Below are 20424 nucleotides of genomic sequence, written 5' to 3'. Positions count from 1 at the left end.
GCACCAAAAGAGCTTGAAGAACTTCTTGATCAAAATTGGACACATGGCCTCGACCACTCTTGTCATCTAACAAAAAATTTCCCTCGCGAAATTTCTCAAACCAACGCTGGCATTTTCTGGCGCTAACTGCATCTTGACCAAGAGCACTACAGATGTTTTTTGCAGCCTCACTTGCTTTTCTTCCTAATTGGAACTCGTAAAGCATGCAGTGCCGAATATGCTCTTCATCCGCCATCTTCTAGTTTTGCAACAAAAACCAAACCAAACACAAACTTTTTCAAGCAGAACTTGTTAATTGCACTTCACACGTTCTGTAGCTACCACGTGTTTGAAGGTTATGTCAATACAAGTCAACGCCAAGCAAGATTTTAAACGAATGTTAAAAAACGACATTAATTGGTACTAGACCTGATATTTAGAATTTTATAATGCAGAGATATGTTCAAGGCTTCATAGAAACCCTATTGTTTTCAAGCAATAAAAAGATGGATATTCATATATTTGTTAATTAATAATGATACATATTCATAGTGAATATTTTTAAAAAACCTGTTTTCTGATCATTGACTTTTAAAAAATCTGTTTCTAGTTTAAATTCAGTCATCAATTATGTTGACCAAATGATAAGTACAAATAATATTTTAAAACACATGCTTTAAAGAAAGCTTACTAATAAGTAAATTATTTAAATTTTTTCCCTTTAGATACAGTGAGCTTAAAATGTAAGTTGAAAATTAATGAGCAGTTGACAAATAGGGAATTATATGTCCATATTCCAGGTAGATGATGAAGTGCATATAAGTATTGCTGTTCGTAGAGTTTGGGAAAAGCAGGAGAGCATCTTATTATTCTATTTGTAACTTTAACCTCAGAACCTAGAAGCCTGGATAATCTGGTTTTCTGGATGGTTTAAGAAGTAGAAAGAGAATGAATTTATCAAAACCAATTTGGCAGAAAGTGACTGACAGATTTACATTACTAACAATAATCATTTACTGAGGTCTTTCTATATGACCAGTATCATAATGAAGTGCTATACTTGTGTTATCTTCTTTAATCCTCAAAAATATTTTGATGTCGATGAAACTATTTATCTCAAGATATATAGAAAGTGGTCCAAATCTGACAGCTAATAAGTGACAGAACCAGGATTTGATCCAGATAGATTCTTTAGAGCACATGTGTCAAACACAAGGCCCGCGGGCCAAATCCGTCCCGCCAGGCCTTGCAATGTGGCCCGCACCGCGCTGTCATCACTGCACTCCGCTGCGTTTCCATCACAATGACAGTTTATGACTGTTCAGTAAACCATTCGGCCTGCGATTTAGGCTGGATTTTAGATTTTGGCCCCTTTTCTGATTGAGTTCGACACCCCTACTTTAGAGGCTCTGATTTTTCTATGGCCTTGCCTCCCACATAAAATGTAATTCTATATTTGATAAATCTTGGTTGAAATTGTCAATAGTGACTGAATCTACCTGTTTCCCCGAAAATGAGACAGTCTCTTATATTAATTTTTGCTCCCAAAGATGCACTAGGTCTTATTTTTCAGGGGATGTCTTATTTTTCCATGAAGAAAAATACAGTACACATTTATTGTTAAATGAAAATAAAGGAAATTTATTACCTGTATACGGTACGGTAGTATGGTAGTTGTCAACACAAACCAAACTGTGAATCCTACAGTATCAAGAATTTACTCATTTATTCAATGACAATCATGTCATCATCTTCTGGAACATCATCATAACAATCCAATTCCTGAATTTCCTGGTGAATTTTTTGTGACTCCATTTCTTTCAGAATCAGTGGACCAAATCTCTCATGTTTAGCCTAGGGGGCCTTATTTTCAGGGGGATGCCTCATATTTCACTCAGAAGGAAACCTGTAAGTAGGTCTTATTTTCGGAGGATGTCTTATTTTCAGGGAAATACGGTAAAAAGTTGAGGTTCAGCCATGGTCCATGCTCAGTGGTTAGAGCACCGGCCCTCAGACTGAAGTGTCAATGGCTCAATTTGCAGCCAAGGGCCCATACCTCAGTTGCAGGTTTTGATCCCCAGCCCCTGTAGGGGCACATGCCGGAGGCAACCAATGTGTCTCTCTTACATAGATGCTTCTCTCTCTCTCTCTCTCTCTCTCTCTCTCTCTCTCTCTCTCTCTCTCTCTCTCTCTCTTTTTTTTTCTCTCTGACTCTCCCTACCTCCCCCTCCCTCCCTTCCACTCTCTCTGAAAATCAATGGAAAAAATATCCTGAGGGTTAAAAAAAAATATATTGAGGCTCAGATTATCATAGTGGGTCTTCATCATAATGCTTTAGCTTCTGAAACCAACTTTAAAATAAACAGTAGTCATTTTGTTTTCTCCTATATTTATTATATGGATTTAATGAATACTTATTATACTTCAAAATTTCATTTTATATCCTGATCTCAAAGTGTATCATTATTTCTATTTGATTTTAAATACTGTTATAAGGACAATTACTTTTTCATTAATAAGTGAATTGACCTGAAAATATTAAGATATTAGCAATATATGAATCACTGGAATCTTTTATTAAAATTATACCAATAACCCATAAGACTTGATGTTTCTTTTTGCAACATAATAATGAAATTGGACTGTGCATTATGATTCAAAGCCTTGCTTCAATTCAGGTTTTTTACTTATTTATTCTTAAAGCAACCATCTGATTTTTTCAAAGGATAAGTATAATGAGATTATTGACTATAAAACAACAATTAACGGCCTCTACTAAAATGTTTCTGACATATTTATCCACTAATAAACTGAAATTCAGAGCCCAAAACACATTAAAAAAAAAGCGTTCTTTTCCACATGGTATTCCATTATGAAACTGCTGCAATGAACATAACATTAGTTGAACAAACATAACACTATAATCAAGCATCTGCTTGCCTTCCTGCTTTGCATATCCAACAGAGGTTTGTTGTACTTTCTTTAGTATTCTCAATAGATTTCTGTGTTCACAAAGGTCCAGAAATTATCTCTAGAACTTATCCTCCATATGGCACCAGAAAACCTGGCATAACAACCTTTCCGGCTCAAAGGATTATACAATTCTCTTATTTCAAAATATAAAACATTTGCCACAAATGCATAACTATCAAGCAAATGTTAGAACCACCTAATATTCTGTGTTGAAATATCATAAAAAATGATTTGTCTATGCATGTTGACTTTAATAATTTACAAAAATGCACAACAAAACAGCACATTCCTTCCCGATTCAAGTTGTAAGTGTTAAACACAAGCTGAGTTTTTATTTTTCATACTAAATTCTTTAATATTCAGGATGATCATAGCAGAGGGCCAACCACAGGAAGTCACTAAATATACATGACCCAAATTTTAGTTCTGATGCTATATATCCACAAGAGATATACAGTGGAGTTGTCCACTTGGCAAGATAATTATTTTACATATAAGTAACTGATCTGGTTAGTTAAGCCCCATAAAATCTCAAATAAATAACATATTTTGTCTTTCTTTGGGAAAATATTACACGTTTCACCATTTGTTTTAACTCTCCTCTGTAATCCATTAGTTTTCCTGTATAAACACATCCTGAGTCAATACCTATTAAGCTAACATGTAAAGTATATGAAGAACACTGACAACTGACTACCTTCCTTCTATTGTAACTTCTTAAAAACTACATTCTAAAATAAATTGAATAATTTAAACAAGTAAATTTTATGTCTGAATGACCTCATGTGCTTATATTTTTACTTTACAAATATAACCTTCAAATATTAGAAAATATAAAGTAATATTAATCCATAAGTAAATCACTTAAATAAGTTAAAAGGCTCCACCTTCAATACAATGAACCAGATAAATATGCCACGTAATATAAAACACCCTTTTATGCAAACAGGGGAGAATATTCAGTCTCCACAGTAGCAAAAAGATATTTTCCTTCCTCATAATAATAACATAGTAATTGACCAATGAGTTTAATGTGAAGAAATCATAGGGATCCTACTACGTGTGGCTCCTTAAATCTAGCCATGACATATTGCCAGATATTTTAATTAATGTGTAACAAGGTTACAAAATCAATTTCTTATCAGCCAAAAACACTCATACAGCAAATTCTATTTTCAAAACATAACCTTAAATAAAGTCTGTGTACCTAAAAATTATAGTACAGAAACTCAGTCACTGGGTTCTCCTGATGTCACTTTCACAAATGGCACAACGCACTGTCTGTGATGTACAGCCTACAGTGTTTGGTTAGATTCAAGCTTCCTGGAGAAGGTCACTAGCTCTTTTCATAGCAAATAAAAGTCAAAAGTACGGCTCTGGGAATGAGAATGGTTCCAGGTTATTGTTAGGCCCCATGCCTCACCATTGCCCTTCAGTTTATTCATTTTCAATAAAGAGGCTTTAGTAAAGGCCTCTTTATTGAAAATAGAAAATAAAACATTTTTGTTGATGGAGATAATATTTTCTTCATAATTTTTATATTTGGAAGTATCATAATTCTAATAAAATAATTTAAAGTTACAGAGCGTAGCAACAATTTATTTCTTCCCAATTCATTCATGTAATCATTTATTCTTTTTAATCAAATTTAGAACTTTATAAAAAAACAAAGTTTGTTTCAATAACAGTCCTTCACTTTGTGCACATTAATTAAAAAAGATAAAGCTTCATTTTAAATGGGTACTGATTATTAAATACAGCTTCATATCAATTGTACTTAGAAAGGTAAGTTCACTGGGAGGAGTGATGAATGTGAGACATTCTCAATAATACATAAACTAAACTTTTTTGAAATTAGAAAAATACTGTCAAAGTGCTAATTAATTGGAAGTAAAAATATCATTTCTTTCTAGGTGCCAATAATTTCACAATTTCTAAAATTTTGTGGAAAAGGCCTATTTGACAAATATAATGCAGAAGGAAATAGCATAGTCAGCATGATTCATGAGACTCTGAAGATTAGGGCCAGAGTGACTCCAAATCAGAAGTCCATCATCACAAAGCATCAGTACCAGCATTACAACTGGTTCTGCCTTAGGACACGCCACTTACTAATTCATGAAAATGTGCAAAAGAGCAAGAATTAGGTTAATGAAAATTCAGCCTTGCATAATAGGTCATTCAAAATAAGGTAGGAAAATGATTAGAAAAATCAATGTGAAATATAATGCTAACTGGTCATGCAAATTTTCCATCTGGCTGTCATGAAGACTCTTTACTATAAATTATTTGGAATGGGATCATACTTAAAATAATTTTGCTGGATTAGCCTTTAACAATGGACACAGTTCAACTAAATCTGAGTACTGATACACCCAAGCAGAAATATCATCCACAATGTCTTAATAAGTTAAACATAGGCAAAGTACAATAAGAAAGGGGTACCCACCAATCAGAACAACAACAGTCCAAAGTATTTTAAAAATTGGACCCAAGAAATTTTGGTAGGTTCCAAGGGTATAATGGAATAAGAAATTAATCACCATACCCAAACAATAATCATTGATAGGATTTCCCAGGGATGGCTGAAAAGCAGGGAGACCCTATCAAAACTTACTCCAATATTATATATTAAAGCTAAAATTAAAGGGAATTATGAGGAACATGAAAAAATAAACAACTTTTTTTTTCTTCACAGATAGAAATAAGAAAGGCCTTGCAAAGAAAGTGGCATGTGTACTGGATCTTTGACAATGAGTCTTGGATTATACGTACAACATTGAAAGTGCCAATTTCTCCACTGAACACACACACACACACACACACACTTGATTATCTTGTCTCATCTATTGAGCATGACACAAAGTATTTTGCTGTCTGAAATTATATGTAATCCAGAATGGCAAAATTTGGCTGTAGGTTTCTAGCTAAGAGGGCTGGTCCTCTGATCAATTTCACTCTCACCATTAATGACTCCTCATGCACTCCTAAACAAATCATCATGGAAGTCCTTTTGGAATTGCAGCATGAGAAGAAGTTACATCTTGCCGCATTTTGTTCCACGCAATAGTTAATGGTAATTATAAAGTCGCACAAACCACAATCCTCCTCCAAAATGGAGATGCATGGCATCCTATTTAAAGGGGTTATTCTCAAACGTATTACAGTGACTAAACAATAGGAGAACACGTATAAAAAAATCAAGGTGTTGTAGCCCTTGACTCGTATGTTAATAATTAAATAACATTTTTTTTAAACACAGAGCCCAGCTCTCCTAAACTGAGATCTCTAACATGTTTGTTTGCTTTTTAAATATATTTTTATTGATTTCAGAGAGAAAGGGAGAGGGAGAGAGAGAATCATCGTTTGGCTGCACTCCCCCTGCTGGGGATTAAGCCCACAATCCAGGCAGGCATGTGCCCTTAACTGGAATCAAACCTGGGACCCTTCAGTTCGCAGGCTGATGCTCTATCACAGTGGTAGGCAAACTGCGGCTCGAAAGCCACATGTGGCTGTTTGGCCCCTTGAGTTTTTAGCAAAGGCCAGCTTAGGAGTGCCCTAATTAAGTTAATAACAATATACCTGTCTATATAGTTTTAAAAATTTGGCTCTCAAAAGAAATTTCAATTGTTGAACTGATGATATTTGGCTTGGTTGACTAATGAGTTTGCCGACCACAACTCTATCCAATGAGCCAAATCAGGTAAGGCTTCTCTGGTTTGTTTTTAATGATTCAAGAGATTCTGATATAGTGCTTCTCTTGCTGATCAGATTATATTTAATCCTGTACTTTTCAGCACTGTAATTCAGAAGGGTTCACTGAGATTGGTCCAGAAATTTTTTTTCAAAGGAGGAAGCCACTAGAGAAAACATGGAAAATAAGTTTCATTTATGTGTCAGCCTCCAGTGATTTGTAATATTTGTTTGGAGAAGAGCATTGAGGTCAGATCCTGGCTCAGCAGGAAAGAATATCATGATGGGTCATGGGTCTTAAATAGGGAAAACGGAAGCAGAATGACTAAATGAAAACATTGTCTGCCTTGGTAATGCCTTCTCCAGAGACCAAAGTTAAAAAGAACAATGTACAGTGGAAAGTGCACTGAGTTTAGAGGCAAGAGATTGAAATCTGTATATCTTTCTAGTTCATGTTTCAAACTGAGCCCCAAATCCAGTTATTTTGAAAAAAATAGATGAACTGTAAATTGACTATTATTTCACAGTAACAGAATCAAAGATTTTAAAGCTAAGTGAGACATTAATTCTAGTCTCATCGGCTCATTTACAGAGACACTGAGGCTTGAATGTTCTTTATGATTTACCATGAGAATCCCAATTGAGTAGAGCTAGAATATAGATAACATTAGAGGCCCCGTGTACAAAAATCACGCATGGGTAAGGTCCCTAGGCCTGGCCAGTGAACAGGGCCGATCTTTCCTTCCCCTGGTGGCAGGAACAATCAAAAGTATTAGCAAGTGAGAGGCTTTCTCTATGGCGCTTGCCAGCTCCTTTCACCATCCCTTCTTCCAGGTGTATTTTTCTTACCTCTCTCTTTCTCTTAAGCTACAAGGGCCCTTCTTTTGGCTCTCTAACTTGTTTTCTGAGCTCATTTCTTTTATGGCTGGCTCACTACTCCTAAGTCTGTAATTTCCTAAATGAACTTTCTCTCATAGTTTGAGAGAAAAAATAAAAAAGTATTAGCCAGTGAATTCACAAAATTACTTAGGGGGAACAGCTAACGTAGGGAGGAGACTGCAGGTAATTACAATATTATAACTACAAAAGTTATAAGTGAGTCAATAACAAAGTTCTGGTATAATCAAACGGGGCAGAGTTTCTTCAGACACAATATGCTACTCCTGGTTACCATATATATGTTCCATCCTATAGTAATGACATTGCAATGCCAAAGAAACACAAGCAAATGATGTAATTAAGGTCAGAAAATATATTGGCTATCTTGTTTCACCTTTGACATAAAGGTGGAGAGAAATTTGGAAGAGGTCAATCCAGGTTTAAAAAAAAAATCACAAGTGAGTGAAATTAGATTATGATAGATTATCATAAAAAGGATTATTGATTCTCCTTGATGAACTCAAGAATATTAGGTGAGTCTGTCCTGGTGTACCTTCCACTAATGTGTGAGAAGATACCCAGGAATGGAGACTTTAGCCTCAATGTCCTGGTCATTTTTAAGCATTGATTTGCTCACTGACAATTTTATCAGCTTATTGTCTTGATGCCTCTTGTTACAAAGGCAGAGGAAGATTAGAGAAAGGAGGTACCAGGAGTTGAGCAACCTGGAGTTTTCAGGACTTGTCCAAGACTTAAGTATTTTTGTGGTATGATAGCTCTTTGTACATGGAAGTCAATTCTATTTTTTGTTTAGTTGTAAAATTTTCCAGAGTCTCTATGAGGTTATAAATTGGACCTTTCCTCTCAATCTCTTTTCTCCTCCTAGAGTTCATTTTCCAGGCCATTGTTTTATTTATTCATCTATGTGCTTTGTATTGTTGGCTTTTCTCCAATGACTAGTTATCCTTAAATGACTCGTTTGTTTATAATTAAATAACAATGCTGATTATTACAGGTATTTGGCCCAGATTTTGCCTGCCAGCTTATTACAACCTCTTTAGTGCATGAGAATTCAGAGTTTCCTATATACATGAGTAGCGCAGAGCAATTTTCAGAGATGATTCCAATCACATACATGGGGGGAGTATGCAGAAAAGTGGCATTAATTTTTACACTCAAGAATTCCCTCCAGGCAGATGACAACATTGCTTTTGGGAGTATTTTCTTGGCTTTAACTGGAAGCAAACACCAATGGGGTGTAGGGAGCCCGATCTGTGTGGCTTTTGGAAAATAGTGTCTCAACCAATCACTTTGATTTCCATATCCTTTCTGGGAAGGGGATGGGATACCATCACCATAAGGAAAATCCATCACTTTCACTGTAGCCTTCTTTGTATGCCCTGAGCTGACCCTTTAGTGCTGTGGATTCTGCTTTGAAAAGTTCACTGGATTCATAGACTCCTCATGGCCCCACCCTGATTCCACTCATTTCATTGTTCAGTACACTGGGCATGAAGGCAGTAGAGGAATAGGAGTTAAAACATTATAACTGATCAAGATACTGAAACATGTAAACAGTTTTAACTTTCCTAGTAAACTTATTCCTGTAGTATCATAAATATGAACAATATATTTTTTTCTTTTTAGCAGTTGTTTTGATATTATGTAGTGGGGGGAAAGAGATTCAAAGTGTGGGGGGGGGGCAGAACCAAAATAATTCATTTTTATCTCAATAACATTCAATTTCCTTATTTACAGAAGTACCTCACATTATAGTTTGAGGATCATGTGTGGCAACTAACTGTGATTTCTCTGGGAAAATTAATTTATAAGTTGAGGGAAATACTAATTCTATTCAGAGAACTGTATAAGGATTAAATCCATAAATTCATGCAAAGTTCTTAGAATGGGGTCTAGTTCACAGAAAGCACTAAAATGAATATATTTAATATTATTACCTTGTTGTAAATAAGTTGTAAATATAAAAGTTATTTATTTAAGCATTAATAAGACTAAATAATGAAGAAGGGAAATAATGAAAAATTTGATAATCAGAAGACTGGTTCATTTACTTCTTGGACAACCAGGAACTGGCTATGAAGTATGCCCATGCCCTACAAACCTGGGACTATAGAGAAGTGATATTCCAGAACAAAGGAATGATCAAATTTACTAAATAAACTTGGCAATCTTAAAATATTGACGAAAGAGTAGAGCTGTCACAAACGAAGCAGAAAAAAACAGACTTGGTGAATTGCTTGGTGCTATTGAAGGCACTATCTCCATTATCCCTTTGCTCTTTCTACCATTAATTTTCTTGAGGATTAACCTGTATGAAAATTCCACATTAAGAGCACAATTTTAATTTAATTTAAATTTCCTAGAAGCTCCTAAATATGTTGCTGAACAGAAAATATAAGATGGTACAACTGCCATGTCAATTTTGTATGCAAAATGTAATTCTAAAAAGCAATGTCTAATTTTCCTTATAATTGATACTTTATCATCAGCAACCTATATCATAAGTTAATGTTTTAGCCTAAAGTAAAAACAAAAAAAGGTACATACTTCATTTGAAAAACAGTCAATACTCTAAAAATGTTAAATCTGATAGTAAGTTTTTTTTAAATATGTATATTCATGCAAAGTGCTTAGAATGGAGTCTAGTTCACAGAAAGCAATAAAATTAATTTTAATATGTTTAATATTATATTTTATTATATATTAATATATATTAAAATATACATAATACATTATATATATAGTTTTCTGAGCTCATTTCTTCTATGGCTGGCTCATTTCTCTACCTTTGTAATTTTCTAAATAAACTTTTTCTTGGGAGATGTCTGACTGCCTGTTTAGGCCCTGATCCTGGGGATTGGGCTTAAACCGGCAGTCAGATCTCTCTTTCACAAACTGGGACCGCAGGCTCCTAATTGCTTACCTGCCTGCCTGCCTGATCACCCCTAACTGTCCCTCCCTCTGCCCTTGCCACCATGTCTTTGTCTGGAAGGAGGCCAAGATGACCAGAAGATGTCCGGCTGACCTGGTCTAATTATCATATTACCCTTTTATTAGTATGTGTATATATACTATATATTAGTATGTGTATACACATATACAAAGTAGGGTTGTAATAAAGTATTGAGTATTGGCTACATTTACTGGAGTAATAGGAACTACCCATTAGTGAATGTGATTCTGGCATCTTTGTTTTTAGAAGTCATCTATGAAATAGACTGAATGGCAGAACAACTAAACAACCAGTCGCTGCGACATGCGCTGACCACCAGGGGGCATGAGTGGAACATGACGGGCATCAGCAGCAGGTGGCAGAGTGCAGAACATGGCAGGCTTTGGCCATGGTGAGATGTTGGAGCAGGTGAGCGGGGGCGCCAGGCCAAGACTGTCATCAGGGCGAGCCTCTGGTAGTTACTGAAAGTTTTTTGCTCCTGCATGCCAAGGTCCCCCCCCAGTGCTTGTACTTGCTGCCAGTGCCAGAGCCACTGCTTGTACCCGCTGCTGGTGCGAGCCCCTCTTGCACCCACAGTTGGCACCGGAGCTGCTGCTCGCAAATACTGTTGGCACCCTGTGCCAGCCTAGCCCCAAAATACTTGGCACTGTTAGCAGGTGTGAGCACCAGCTGCCGGCCCTGATTGCCCCTGAGGGTTCTTCACCTCCCCCTGCTCCTGAGGGGAGAGCAGGGAAGCAGCCCCCACTTGCACCTGCTGCTGGCACCTGCCCCAATGGCTCTGTGCCAGCAGCATGTGCAAGTGGGGCCAATGTTGTCAGCACATACAAGCAGTGACGGTGGGAGCTGGGCTGCCAGCAGTCATGGTTCTGGGGTGGGAGAGGGTATGGAGGACGAGCCAAAACCCATCCCTGTGCCCACCGCAGCCTCATGGCCCACAGTTCCTTTCAAGGTGCATGAATTTGTGCACTGGGCCCTAGTTCACATTTTTGAGGTGGTAAATACAAGTCAAGGGTAATACATAACTTTTATCTATCATATAGGTGTAACATTATAGTTAAATATAAAATATTAAGGGCCCAGTGCACGAAACTCATGCGCTGAGGTGGGAGGAGATTGTTCCTCAGCCCAGCCTACACCCTCTTCAATCTGGGACCCCAGGGGAGATATCCAATTGCCGGTCAGTCAGACATCCCTCTCAATATCTGGGACTGCTAGCTCCCAACCACTCTCTGCCTGCTTGCCTGATTACCCCTAATGGCTTCTGCCTGCCAGCCTCATCACCCCCTAACCACTTCCCTGCTGGCCCGATTACCCCCAACTGACCTTCCCTGCCAGCCTGATGGCCCCTAACTACCCTCCCATGCCAGCCTAGTTGCCCCAACAGCCCTCCCCAGCTAGCCCAATTACCCCCAATTGCCTTCCCCTGCAGGCCTGGTCTCTCCCAATTGCCCTCCTCTGCAGGCCTGGTAACCCCCAACTTCCCTCTCCTGCCAGGCTGGCCACCCACAACTGCCCACCCCTGTAGCCTGATTGCCCACAACTGCCCTCCCCTGCCAGTCTTCTTGTGACCACATGGGGGTGACCATCTTGTGTGAGGGTGTGAGGGTCAATTTGCATATTACTCTTCATTGAATATAGGATATGGAAATGTGATAGAAAGAGGAATTAGAATTATTTTCTGTTCACATTTCTTTTTTTAATTTATCAAACTATCATTGTATTAAATATTTGGAACTATAGTTATTATTTGTAGGACATAGTTTGGATAGTACAGTGGTTGGCAAACTGCAGCTCACAAGCCACATGCACCTCATAAGCCGCAGTTTGCCACTCTGTTGACTAATGAGTTTGCCAACCACTGGGATAGTATATTTAATTATGCTAACTGATGTGTGTATACATGAAATAACATACAGACACATACATCTTGTATGTTTTGCCTCTATTCTGATGACTGTTGGTTTACCCATTTTACTTAGCACCCTCTTCATTACTAAAGAGACAGCTTTTATGGAAGCAGTCACCATGTCCACAACGCTGCTGTCTTAGTCTAGGCAGAATCGTGCCAGTGCGCTATTTTAATTAATATTTCTCCCACATTCTGGACCCATATGCTGTTTCTTCTTCTTGACTCTTAGATAGCTATTGTGCCATTTTCTCTACTTTTACCAGTGTCAAACAGCTTTCTAGTTTATTACATTCTTCCAGTTGAATTTTTCAAGCATAGATATGGTTATCAGATAATAATGAAAACCTGTTTTTAAATGCAGAGTATGTCTCCCTGGTTATGGGCACCAAGACTTCATTATTTTCTGTGAAACATTTGTGATGTTACTTTTAATAGGCATGACCCAAGCCATGAAAAGATTTCTACACATACATAAAAGCTGGCAGTGACATCTTTCTTGATTCTTTGTGCTAACCTGGGGCATTTCCCCTCCACCCCATTCTGATTCCATGAAATTTCCGAGAATGTAGCCCCACTTAATATGTGTATATGAGAATAGGGAGACTGTCTCTTCCATCCATCCTCACACCCAACTGTGCACTGTACGGCATCCCCTTGTGCCAGCTTCTCATTTCTCCAGCAGAGTTTATTCCAATTCAAGCATTTTTTGTATTTTAGATATACACAAACATTCTTTCAGTCCTTCCAACTTTACTTTCCTGATTACCTGGGATAGGTAGGAGAGATGAATTTCAAAAGTCTTTAAATACACCCCACAATTTTTACACAAACTTCTTCACCTTTCCTTCACCCATACCTCTATAAGTTGTTGAAATAATAAATAAATTATTAATTTTTTTCTTTCTTTTTTTTTCTTTCTTTTTTTTTTTATTTTTTTTTACCAATTTGGTTTAAAAACTTGTACTACACAATTATGTCTGGTGACTAGTAACATTTTTATATCTTTGGTAATCTCAAAAAGGTTGAGTTCCCAGCATTTGAGTCTTAGCTTTATCACTTTGGACTCAAACACTGTAAAACTCACTTAAGATTTCAGGGTCCTGCTTCTCACATATGTAAAAGAGTATAGCATGGAGCTCAACAGAGCCAGTTATACCCAGTCATAAGAATATTTGTCAGAAAAAAATAGCATCTGTGCTTTTTATTTCAAAAGCTTGGATAAAAATTAGAGATATATTGGTACACATCACATAAAAGATAATGAATTGTACAAATATAAAGTGCTATTGTTTTGATAGGTTGGGTAAAATAGCCTTTTGTAGATTGACTGATCCTTGCTAATTTATTCTTACTCTAACATCAGGCTGATCTTAATACACAATTTTTCATGAGACTCAGCTACTTACTACCTACCAATGACTCTTCTTTGTTAACAGAAGTTCATACTCTTGATATCCTGACAATTCCCACTCAATTAATACACCCTGTGATACATATCCAGCACAAAACACTTGGAACACTTTAATACACACCACACATGTTCAACTTCTAGGCCTTTGTTAAATCTGGTTCCTTTTGCTTGATTCTTTTTGACATTTTGTCAATCTTGATAAATTATATTTATTCTGCAATTCTCAGCTTAAATGTTATCACCATTCAGAAAGCTTTCCTGAAGTTGGTTGCACATCTCAAATTTACCTGTATTTATATTTTCTATGATATTGCATCAAGTCATAAATGCAGTTCTGTAATTGCCCTTAGATATACTAGAAATCAGGGTCAAGTTATTACTTACTATTTATTATTTATTATTTTAACGCAAGGGCATACAGTATATGTTAAGCAGAGGCCTGATGGTCAAACACAGTCAGAAAAGTACAGGCTCTCAAATCAGACAGACTTGGGTTCAACTTTTGGCTCCACCACTAGTTTGTTGTAACACTTGAGGTGTTCGCTTAATCTTTCTAGGATTCTATTTCCTAAAAAGAGACAAAATGGGAATAATTCTAGATAAAAATGTTGTGCTAATTAATATCTTGATCGACATGCACAGAGATACTAGTTATCCTGATGGTGATGGTGATAATCATAGTGATGATGATGATGAAAGTGCTCACTAAATATTGTTCAGTAAAAATATGATTAATGTAATAAATTCACTACTAATAAAATAGTTTTCATGGATCATATAATCTCAATTCTGATCGCTTGTTCTAAACCAGCTCTTGGAACAAAGTACATTTAGTGAGAAATGGTTATTAACATAATAAGCTATTTAGAAGATCTCTAAAGGAGCCAAATTTTTTAAAGATAATGAAGATTATGATAATGATGCCAAAAAGAAAATAACTTCATTCCTCAAGTAGTAGGCACCTTCTGAAACAAAACTCCTGTTCTGTGATTACTTATTTACCTACCCTGTTTCCCCAAAAATAAGACAGTGTCTTATATTATTTTTTGCTCCCAAAGATGCGCTAGGTCTTATTTTCAGGGGATGTCTTATTTTTCCTGAAGAAGAATACGGTACACATTATTTTTAAATGAAAAAAAAGGAAATTTACCTGTATACGGTACGGTAGTACAATAGTTGTTAACACAAACCAGACAAACTGTGAATCCTACAGTATCAAGAACTACTCATTTATTCAATGGCAATCATGTCTTCATCTTTTGGAACATCATCATAACAATCCAATTCCTGAATTTCCTGGTGAATTTCTTGTGACTCCATTTCTTTCAGAATCAGTGGACCAAATCTCTCATGTTTAGCCTAAGGGGGGCCTTATTTCCGGGGGGGATGCCTTATATTTCACTCAGAAGGAAACCTGTAAGTAGGTCTTATTTTCGGAGGATGTCTTATTTTCAGGAAAACATGAAAATACCAATCTTTAAGAAAGACAGGAACCATGGGAAATTTCTCCAGAGATAAAAGAAGCCAACAATAGTTGATAATATATTTTCAGTTTAATTAAATTTTAAAAGCAGATTAAATATACTTACTAAAAATAAAGGAAATCTGTCAGCGAATTAATAAAAGGTGAAAAAGATTAAAAAACAATGTTTGAGTAGTTCTAAGAGGATGTCATAAACCTCAGTTAGTAATATTAAAACAAATAAGACAGGGATTTAAGTTTAAAAAAAAGAGGATTTAAGTTAAAACAAATGGGGGTGGTTTCTGTTAAAAATAACTTGAAAAGAAAAACTATTCTTATGAATTGTGTTTTGTGCGGAAAAAAATTGCAGGCTAAAAGGTCTTGAAGTATTTTTTGCCCCCCCCCCCCCAGTGGAAATAAATAGCCATCAGCTGGCTATTGACTTAGGCAGCAAGGAAAAGGTGTGTTTTTAAAGAAATCATTAAGTACATGATAGCAGCTGTTTGACTGCTGATGCTAAATTGTGAAAAATTATTGATGTCAATGATGGTAATCACAATAGTTGAAAAATATCTAATTAACAAAAAGACAACACTGCTTATGAAGTACCATGGTTCAATTTGTACTGATTAGCAGAAAAGCACACTAGTATGTTTGATACAGTATTTTGAAGAGCACTCAACTATCAACTTTCCATAATGCCATTCAATTAAATATACAATAAAAACCCAAGATTGTTTATGAAAGGAATTTTGTGGTGCTTGTAGACAAGTATATTACAAAGAGAAAGGACTGATCTAATGCAACATTAAACTACTGTAGCCTTGTTCTACATTTGTTAAACTTTACACTAATTATAATGAGGTTTGGTCTTACAGTGTACTGCATATTTAATCCTTTTAAGGAGCTTATAAAATCGATTTACAAGATAAAACTTGTTTATGCTATAAGCAAACACTTGCAATATTAATAGTGTGCAATATCCTGGCTTAATTAGAAAAAGTCCCTATTATCTTAAATATATACAGTATAAAGCCACATGGTTCAAATTTGAACTTGACAATTATATCTTAAAACTTATTTACATGGTTTGAAACTTTTTTCTCTTCCTTCTACATAGAATGTTGTTCTATTGACTCAGTCAAAACTAGATTCTACTAAAAATGAATAAAGTGAATTAAGAAAAATTAAGTGACTCTTGAAGAAAGAGGAGGCATGGTGGTGGTGAAGACCACAGAGAAGAAATCACTTAAATGTGGTTGTCAGATGGCATTATACTTATCAAGTCAATGGCTGCATTGCATTCTAGAACGACCCTTCCTAGTATTTTTGCTCTGGGCTCTAGACTAAAATTTTATAAATGAGGTCTACTTTTCCACAAATAATGCATTTTCAAAATTCTCCTCCCTCCCTCCCTTCCTCTTTTTCTCTCTCCAACACCCAGAGTAGCTGGGGAAAACCTGAAATCTCTTAATATTATCCTCAAATGTAGGTAATCAAGTACTACGTAGAGTCTCTGAGCACAACATTTAGCAATAGAGCCTGGACATCATGAACTCTGTTCTTTGTGACTCTGCTCTTTGCAACTTAGTTTTCCAGCTTCAGTTCAAGTGAAGACTTTAATATTAATTTTTAAAAAGGACATAATTTTTGAATTATCAAAAATATATAATCAAGTATAAATTTTGACAAGGGAAATTCAAACTTATTATTTAGTTAATTAAGCTTTAATTTCTGGACAGGGGAAAAGCAATCACATCAAAATTAAATCTTACAATAAAATCCAAAAGTTAATAATGATCGTTTTTACCTTCACAAATTGTGACGCCATTTCCTGAAAATCCGATGTTGCAATAACAGGCTTCCACTCCATCCCGTATATCACATTTTGCGTTTGGAAGACACGTTCTGGTGCAGCTTTGAGTATAAGAACAATTCAACAAAGTGGAAAAACCCACTAAAGAAAATAGAAAAATGAAAACCTTTTCAGAAAGAAAAAGAAGTTTCCTCTCATTGTTGACTTAGATTACAGTAAATATAAATAAGTCTTCTTTCTTTCTGCTTAGACTATAAAGATTTCCCAAGGGAACATTTAGGTAAAAACAGCAGAAGAGCAAGTAAGTAAAAAAGATGAAGGCATTTTTTCTATCTCAGTGTTTACCAAGGAAATCTCAACAAAAGCTAAAATTTAACAACTAGCTTTATAAAGAACACAGTGTTCCTAGGCTCACCTTTACCCAGGTGAGATCCTTTTAAAGGTACCTGATGATTGCAAAGCATCCCCTTCCCCACTGCTGAAATAACACAAATTTAAAAATTTGAATTTTTAAATTCAAATTTGTGTTCTTTTTCTTTTTAATTTTATTGATTATGGTATCACATAATTGTCCTAATCCCCCCATTCCCATCCCAAACCTCTCCCAACAGATGCCCCTTCCCCCCTCCCCTGTTGTCCATGGCCACTGGCTAGGCCCATATGCATGCACACAAGCCTTTGGTTGATCTCTTCCCCTTACCCCCACCTTCTCCTGCTTTCCCTCTGAGGTTTGAGAGTCTGATCACTGCTTCTCTTTCTCTGGGTCTGTTTTTGTTCATCAGTTTATGTCGTTCATTAATTTGTGTGTTTTTTTTTTTCTTAAGTATATTTTATTGATTTTTTACAGAGAGGAAGGGAGAGAGATAGCTAGAAACGTCGATGAGAGAGAAACATCGACCAGCTGCCTCCTGCACATCCCCTACCGGGGATGTGCCCACAACCAAGGTACATGCTCTTGACTGGAATTGAACCTGGGACCCTTCAGTCAACAGACCGATGCTCTACCACTGAGCCAAACTGGCTTTGGCTAATTTGTGTTCTTTTAAGATGAAGAGCAACATAGAACACCCAGAAGGACAAATGCAATTGCTATTTTTTCTATTACCTTCTAATGATCTTTTTAAATCCCGCCTTTCTATTAATAACAGTCTTATATATTTTTTTCCCAGTAGAGGAAATTAAAATAAAACTCAACACACTGGTTAAAGATCGGTCTTCCGTAAAAGGAGCCCCACACAAACATGACCAAGAAAATCCAGCAACAAGACATATTACAGAGGGATTGAAAACGAAATTGGAAATGGTGGTTTTTTTTTTGTTGTTGTTGTTGTTTGTTTGTTTTTTAGGGAAAAATAAGGAAGACCATAGGGCATTCCTTTATTTTTTTATTTTTATTATTTTTAAATTATTGTCTACGGTCGTCTCAAGAAGGGACAGTTATGAACCTTACACATTTTCTGAATACTTTCAGTCACCTCAGAACAATTGTCCTTACTAGTAACAAGAGATACATAAACACCTGCTTCTAGATCCCAGTCTCCTTTAGGGCTGAACACACCGCCTGAACCACAGTTAATTCGTCTTGGAGGATGTGACATCTCTTCTTTCTGCACAGCATCACCAAAACGGTATTTTAAATGAACCCAAAGTCTGAGCTCAAAGTCCCCTTGGGATGCCAGGAAACTCTCCCAAGTGTGAATAGTTTGGATTTCCCCAAATTTCTGGGCGGGGGAAGGCGCACAAGAAAGGTCAAGGTCTAAGACTTTGAAGATTTGGGGGATCTTGTAAGCAGGTGGGGGAAAGGTGACAGTCCTGGGCCCCTAATACGGAACCCCAGAGTGGAAAGGCCAGAGAGGAACATCCCGCGGAGCTGCGCCAGCGCCCTGGGAGCCGGCCAGTGCAGTGCGCTCAGCCCTGCAAACTGCGGCCCGCGAGCCAGGGCCCCCGTGGGCCCCCGTGGGCGCCAGCCCCGCAGGGACGGGCCGGCGGGCACTCACCGAGGAGCGGGAGGAGTCTCATTGGCGGCGGCCGTGGCGGTGGCGGCGGGAGCGCGGCTGGGTGTCGGACGGTGTCCCGGGACGGTGGCTGCGGGGCGGGCGCGGCAGGTCCCGGCTCCGTCCCCAGTGACGCGCCCGCTTCCTCCAGCCACTTTCCGGCCTCTGTGTGTGTGTGTGTGTGTGTGTGTGTGTGTGTGTGTGTGTGTGTGTGTGTGTGTGAAGCCCCTAGTCTGCGGGCCATGTCCGGCCCTGCCCCTTCCCCCGCGCCACCCTGTGACTTCTTGCCCTGGCTCTGGGCGACCGTGTCACACCCTTGCAGATCCTTCCTGGGGTCACTCTGTCCCCAGGTGTAGTGGTCAGAGGATGTCTGTCTGTCCTCCGCAGAGACCCAAGCTAGGTCAGGGCAGGTAGAGGGGTCCTTCCTGCAGCCCACATTGCAGCATAGGGCGTGCTTTTACCCAGGAATAAGGTTCCATGAAAACTAGGGGTCAAGAAGTATTATAGTCAGGAGCCCTGACTGCAAACAATGGAGCACGCATCTCCAGGATTCAGCCCTCACTCAAGAGTTCCAGAGAGTAAAATAAGGATACTCTCCATCATGCCAGAGGTCACCCTTGTGCCTAAAATGACTGAGTAAAAACAAACAATCCAAAAAGCAAAGTTTCAAGAGTCAAATGGCTTTGAGATTACAAAATGATACCTTCCATGTTCAATTAAAAGTTACCCATACCCCCTACCCCCATGCCCAGAAGTCTTCCATTTGCATGTTACTCTGTATTGTATAGAAACTGATGATTCAGGTTGAAACATGGAAACAAGTCTAGCTTAAAAATGAAAAAAAAAAAAAAAAATGCCCGGCAGGGATGGCCAGTCTAAAAGTGGTTCCCTCAGGTAGGGTAGGAAGTGAGGATTGACTGCAGAGGCACAAAGGGAAATTTGGGGGATTGTGGGGGAAGTATTCTACATCTTGAGTGGAATGGAGGTTACAGGAATGCATGCATTTATCAGGATTCACGGAGCTCTACTCTTAAAATCGGTGCATTTATTGTGAGAAGATTATAACTCAATAAAGTTTACTTAAATAAAAGAAATGACTGATATTTGTGCCATCAATACAAGTCATTTTATCTATAAACAATTTGGCACAGTTTGTCATATTTCATATTTATTCTGTTCAATTTAGGGATCATCTGCCGAGAATCTACTTTGTTTAGGGAGTACCCTGGGAAAGATGAACAAGAATGACCCTTGGACTCCACAAAAGTGATAAAACTATTAAGGCAACAACCCTGGCCAGTTTGACTCAGTGGATAGAATGTCAGCCTGTGGAC

The 20424-nt window shown here is 37.5% G+C and overlaps 1 protein-coding gene across 1 annotated transcript in view; it reads right to left on the bottom strand.

Moving 5' to 3' along the window:
- The window catches only part of ADGRL4 (adhesion G protein-coupled receptor L4), a 112991-nt gene extending 93719 nt beyond the window's left edge, over positions 1 to 19272 (bottom strand). Inside the window, exons 1-2 of the mRNA XM_036446672.2 lie at positions 19094 to 19272; positions 17091 to 17237 (exon numbers count right to left, since the gene is read on the bottom strand). Of these exons, the coding sequence (XP_036302565.1) occupies positions 17091 to 17237; positions 19094 to 19115 (169 nt within the window). The 5' untranslated portion in view covers positions 19116 to 19272. The remainder of the gene's footprint in view (positions 1 to 17090; positions 17238 to 19093) is intronic.
- Between the last annotated feature and the right edge of the window lie 1152 nt (positions 19273 to 20424).

Source organism: Pipistrellus kuhlii, unplaced genomic scaffold (assembly GCF_014108245.1).
Source record: "Pipistrellus kuhlii isolate mPipKuh1 unplaced genomic scaffold, mPipKuh1.p scaffold_m20_p_2, whole genome shotgun sequence".
Lineage (NCBI taxonomy): Eukaryota > Metazoa > Chordata > Mammalia > Chiroptera > Vespertilionidae > Pipistrellus > Pipistrellus kuhlii.
The sequence above is the reverse complement of the archived record's forward strand: the minus strand, read 5'-3'. Positions and strand labels throughout refer to the sequence as shown.